Source organism: Pholcus phalangioides, unplaced genomic scaffold, assembly GCF_987345545.1.
Source record: "Pholcus phalangioides strain wild (caught in Gottingen) unplaced genomic scaffold, Ppha-v1.0 ptg000024l_1, whole genome shotgun sequence".
Taxonomy (NCBI): Eukaryota; Metazoa; Arthropoda; class Arachnida; order Araneae; family Pholcidae; genus Pholcus; species Pholcus phalangioides.
The window spans coordinates 22,266,339-22,272,338 of NW_028301616.1; the positions used below are offsets into that span (position 1 = coordinate 22,266,339).

Below are 6,000 nucleotides of genomic sequence, written 5' to 3' on the forward strand. Positions count from 1 at the left end.
TTTCCTTTTTGATAGTCACATAATTGCACAATATATTTTAAAATAATACTGACCTGTTCTTCTCGTACGATGGCTATGTTATTCACGATATCTCTGAATTGCAATCTGTTTGTGACTAAAAAAAAAGAAAGAAAAAATTTGCATAGTGAACCATTGATATTACATTTCAATAATATTATGCAATTAGTGTTAGAAATTGTGTAATTAGTATTTCAACTTTGATATTGCATCACAGATACCTACAAAAATATAATGGCTTTAATGATGTGATTCAATTAAACTTATAGGATGCTTCAATGAATCGTGACAGAAAATTTTTAAACCTTGAAACATTTCATTATTGCATTCGACTGAAGAAAACAAAATTGACAGATGCATCTTTTAACCAATCATCTAAAAAATAAATTTGCCCGATTAAAATTTTTTATGAATACATTGAAACTGACTTTATTATGTTCTTTATGCTCAACTGGCGGGGTGCTCAACACATTGCTCAACATGCCACTCCCTTGAGAAAGAAATGCATCAGGTGCATCCTGTTATCAGTACCTTTCAAGCTGGTTGTTCATATGATCTTGAGAAATTTATGATGTTATTCTCTCTTGTTTTCCATCTATATCATTGATCAAAATGACTCAGCGACGCCACTTGCGCAAGTCTATTTTTGTTCGACGTCCGGGGTGTTCAGATCGAAACAGTGTGTCGGAAGAATGGCAGTTTTCTCGATAATGGTTTCAAATTAATGGTGAAACATCAAATATCCAAGGTGAGGAGGAGGACAGTCTTGTTAGTGAATTGTACGCAGGATCTTTGTGATCCACATGCCATGATGTTGTTTCCGTCTTAGAATAAAACTAATATAGGTGCTTGTGAAGATGTAGTAAATATTACTTTAATTTTTAAATTTTACTTTCTGAGTATATTTCAATCATATCTGTTCATTTTTTAATCATGAAAATTATGTTCAAAAAAATTTAATAAATAATTTAAAATAAATTTTCAAATGTCATGTATCCCTCGACTTTTTCGACTGTGTGTCTAAGTAAAAGACCATTTTTGAGAAAATAATTAGAGAAATTTGAAAATTTATTTAGTTAATTAATTGACAGATGAATAAAATCATGTAAAAAACCCATTGCTTTTATGAAGACTCTTTTTGTTAATTTATAAAATGCATTAATACTTGCAGGGGTCAAAATGGCACCCATGATTTCAGTTACGAACAAAATATTCACAATGCCAGTTATGGGTTAACTGTATTGATAAATTAAAAAAAAAGTAATTGCTAATTAGTATTCAAAAATTGAAATTATTAGAATGAAAATCGACACTACATCATCGCCAGATGACTGGTATAATAAAGAATAAAACTGTCATTGGATTAATGATATAGTAGTAAAAAATAGCGAAAGTCTAAATCAGGAGTTTTCACCAACACAATTTACAGAAAATTTACTGACAACAATTCACAGCCATGCAATTCATTAATACGAAAATTAACAGACAAAAAATTCATCGAAAGAAAAAATCACAGCTGGGAAAACTCACTGACAACAGTTTTCACCAGCGAGTGAGTGGCAGAGTGATGGAGCAAGTGAGCGGAGCCGCTATGCCATCATATGGTCATAGTGATGTGGTCAAATGGATTCGCATAACAAGGACCCCTGTTCAAGCCCCATTGTCTCACCACAGAGAGCATCAGGCCTAAAATAATATTCAATCATTATACTTCATTCATAGTTTGAAGCCGCCAACACAATTGCCAGTTTGAGAAGATCTGAAAGTGATTTGTGAATAAAGTGTGAGTGTGTGTGTGCAACAAACAGTCTGAGTGCATATATATGGTGTTGTATCTGATTTTTCAGTGCTACCATCTATATTTCAGAAGTGAAATGCAGTGATTGAATAATCGTACCATTGTACTATAGGACTGTTGCTCTATGGGGCAAGACTTTTTAATGGGGAGATCGGCTTGCATTCGCACCTTGAACTTAGGAACCCCAGAAAACCAACTTCAGCCGACCATCACTATACTGGTGATACTATATTTCTTCCGAATTTGGATATGAAGATGGCAAACGCCCAAATTTCTGTTTTATATAAGTATCATGTTGAAGGTCTTAAAGCTTTCTGCAGCAGACCAAATTTTTGCAAATAAGAGAACCTAAGAAACATGTCAGTGAGTGATCAAAAGCAAGGGTGTACCCAGGATCTAAACCATAGGCGGAGATAGACTTGGAAGTCTGGGGGGGGGGGGCACGATGATGATGATGTCAGTTCACATATACATATATACATTAGATCAGTCGACTCTACCTTTGATGCTGGGGGCAATGCCTTGTGCCCCTCGCTGGGTAAGTCCATGATCTAAAGAGTCACCTAGACAGAGTACGCATGTGTGCGATCACAATAGTGACATATAGTATGCGAGCAACCACATAAGTTCCCAAACATCTGAGCAACTACAAGAGTGGCATAGAGCATGTGAAAGCATGTGAGCAAACTAAAAGAGCGATTTAAAGACTGGGATATATTTACAGGAGGCAGACCTAAGCAGGATATAAGCCGGGGAGCAGCCAATTTAAGGAATGAGTGGACCAGAACTAATTCAATATAAAATTTGTAGAGGGCAACAAAAATTTTTTAACCCACAGGGTGCAGAACCATAAATCTGCCTGGCCCCCAAGGACGTACCCAGGATCTGAACTAGAGGTTGGGGGGGGGGCAACTCAACCAATACTAAATTGATATGTCTGTGCTGTGTGCCAATTACTACACTTTAATTTCTCTTCTGGGGGGGGGGGGGCGACAGCTTCTGCCCCTTGCTGGGTACGCCCATGCATGGCCCCCACATCCTGGAACAAGTCCGTCAGACCAGACTCTTCACAGGCCTTCCCCCCCCCCCCATCCCTACAGCAGAATGTTTTACATTGTTCTGCAACGAGCATTCAGTTGATGTTCTGCAGTAAAAATTCTTATGATAGTGTTTTTTCACTTTTTTTTTCAATTCTCCCCGAGATTTTTCTGTGGCGTACATCACAGTTTTTGACATATTCTGCTTAAGGGCCCTCTATAGTGAATTTATTGCGTGAAAAAAAAATGATGAGAATCATCATGGGGTTCCACCATCGTTCGGCCCATGAATTTAGAATTACAACACATCTATGTTAAATAGCTCATTCAGTAAAGAGGTGAGTCATTACTTCGGTTCCACATATTTTCATTTCACGTCTAGAAAGATAGCAATGAATTCATTGTCAAGACGTTTTTATTTTGGAAATGCTCTCGCGACGCCCCCCCCCCTCGTGGTGACACCCTTTTGGACTCACTTCGTCCAAGCTTTGTATCACCCCCAATGACTCACAAAATATCACTTACGCAAAGGGCAACACCCATAGAAGAAAGAAATAATAAATAATGAGATATTACAAGCAATGAAATAATAACACTAACTAAATAATTGCGATTCAACGAAGCTGATCAAATGCAAATATTTTTGAAATGTTTGATCCGGAAGTGATTGCGTCATTCATTAAATTGTGTCAAACAAACTCACCTTGATTAACTGGATCGTTCAAAAGCGGCCTGAAATGGGAAACCAATTCGTGGTTGGTCAAGCGGCCGCCTTTGCCAATCAAGAAGCTCATCACCACCTCAAACGTCAGCTCATTCGATTCAGCCATCACTGAATAAAATAGTTTCACTCACTCACTGAAGAAATTTCTCAGATAGCGGGGGGTCAGGTGAATGGCCGAAGTAAACAAGCCACCACCACCAGCTCATAACACACCTGTTGTTTATAGGGGGCGCTGGCGGCGGCTCTCTGTCAGACGGGTAAGCGGGGGGTAGGAAGAAGAAAAGTTACGGCTGGGCTGTTCTAAAGACTGCCGCTATACCCTCTCTAGTGGGAGGAAAAGAAAAAAAAAGAAGCAACCACACTCTCTCTCCTCTAGCCATAACCAGGGGCCGGAGGTGGCGAAGGATGCGGCCGCATCGGGCCGCTAAATTTTCCGCGACGTAAAACGAACAATATTTCGATTACGCGTGACTAATTTCTTAACTAAGAAATTTTGCGTAAAACCAGGAAAGTGTTAGGAAACTGGGGGGGGGGGGGGGTAATCATATTGATTTTTACGTAGAAAATTTTGATTTCTGAATCAATTCAGGGTGCTCAGGTACACGCGATAAATTACTGTGGGTGCTCGAGCACCCCGGCTCCTACGCCACTGCTTAAAACTGTCCAAGACGGAATCTCTATAACATTCAGACATTATCCATAATGTTGTAGGAGAGGTTAAAGCAGTGATTCCCAACGTGGGCGTTAACACTCCCTGGGGTCGATAGAATGTTGCAGGGGGACGGTAGAAGCTACGGGTATAACATAGGATTCTATGGGTTGGATTGCGTTGGGGGCGATGGGGGGGGAGATTTCTGAAGAAGGGGGCGATGTGTGTGGGACAAAAAGGTTGGGGTTAATGGGTTAAAGGGTGAAATTTGCGTCCCCCTCGGGGGGGGGGGGTTGAAACTCCCGATCCCTGTGATGAAATTTTCGGGTTTTCCTGACAGCTGCTGATGCTGCCCCGGGTACTTTTACCTTTCAACACATTTCCTCTGTATTACACGGGGTCAACAACATGACTGCTTGTTCCGGATGCCTAAGTGTCTACTTGCAGCCCATGGCTGCTACAACAGTATTATTACTCAATCATTGCACTTCACTCATAGTTAGAAAAATTGACGGCAGATGATAGCACTACACATAACAAACATTACACAGAAATAAACTTCACATTAGTTTCACAATACATACGCGCACAACTTCCAGCACGTCCCAGGTGTTCGACCACATGTTAAAATCTCTTCGTTGCGGTGGTCCATGATCTGGTTAGGAGGGGCACTTGAACATACAACATTTCAAATGTCCTAAATTTCTTAAGTAATTTATTTTCAGGATTACATTTTCCCTACTCTCTAATATTTTGATCATGCTCCCCCCCCCCTTCAAGGGCACAGTTGACAGGGCTCTAACCTGGAGCCCGGAATGATTCCTTATTTATTTTTTTCACACTAAAATTCACTGTAGAGGGGCCCGTCAAATATCACCGAGTTTATTCCCTGTTTCCGTTCAAAGTAAATAAATACTGGCCCATGGGACAGAGTAAATCTTCGTTTCAAGTTGTGGGTGGCCCTATGTGTGTGATTGTCTCCGTCATGTGTTGAAATCACGCAGAAATATGCCTACGTGACTCGTGTTAAACATGCATGACACAACTTATGTCGTATGTTGTGGCAAGATTTAAGTTGTATTACATGTATGTTCGCTATGCATTTGTATATAGTACGATCGTCCACAAAAAATAAAGTCGCGAGAAAGTGGAGTTATTTTCCCCATTTTTTCGATTTTGTTTTGTACCTGCTATAAGCCTATACGAAATGCTCCATAATGATGGGTCACATTTCTAATTCAAATCTTTGATTGCAACGATCAAATTGGCTGTATTTGAAATATGGGAAAAAACGGAATATATTAGGAAAACAAAACAAAAACACAACAGTACGCCCAATAAATGTGAAAAATACTGCAACTTTCACACTTTGTGCAGTTGTCCGTTGCTTTAAGCCAATGTTTCCCAAATACCACCCAATATCACTCCTGAAGGCGATGGAATTGTCTAGAGGGGAGATAGAAGCTATGGGTGTAATATGAGACCTTAAAAATTTTTTCGAGATGGGGGCGATGGGATAAAACAATTTCTGAAGAAGAGGGGCGATAAAACAACAAACCATCAAAAAGTTTGGGAAACTGGCTTTAGACCAGCGTTTCTCAAACTATGGTCCCCGGACCAGAAGTGGTCCGCAGGCAGACTTGATAATTCAATTCCAACTGGATGGAAAATTATTCAGTTGTTGTAATTGATGTAGTAATTGAAATTCTGGCTGTCAATGTGTTCAGAAAATGATGTGTCTCCAAAAATGTTCATCAGCGAGTTCTGTTGAGTT

At 39.7% G+C, this 6,000-nt stretch overlaps 1 protein-coding gene across 1 annotated transcript in view; it reads right to left on the reverse strand.

Moving 5' to 3' along the window:
• Positions 1–3,801, reverse strand: part of LOC149068996 (uncharacterized) — a 40,903-nt gene extending 37,102 nt beyond the window's left edge. The window contains exons 1-2 of the mRNA XM_089250556.1: positions 3,557–3,801; positions 54–115 (exon numbers count right to left, since the gene is read on the reverse strand). Of these exons, the coding sequence (XP_089106682.1) occupies positions 54–115; positions 3,557–3,683 (189 nt within the window). The 5' untranslated portion in view covers positions 3,684–3,801. The remainder of the gene's footprint in view (positions 1–53; positions 116–3,556) is intronic.
• Between the last annotated feature and the right edge of the window lie 2,199 nt (positions 3,802–6,000).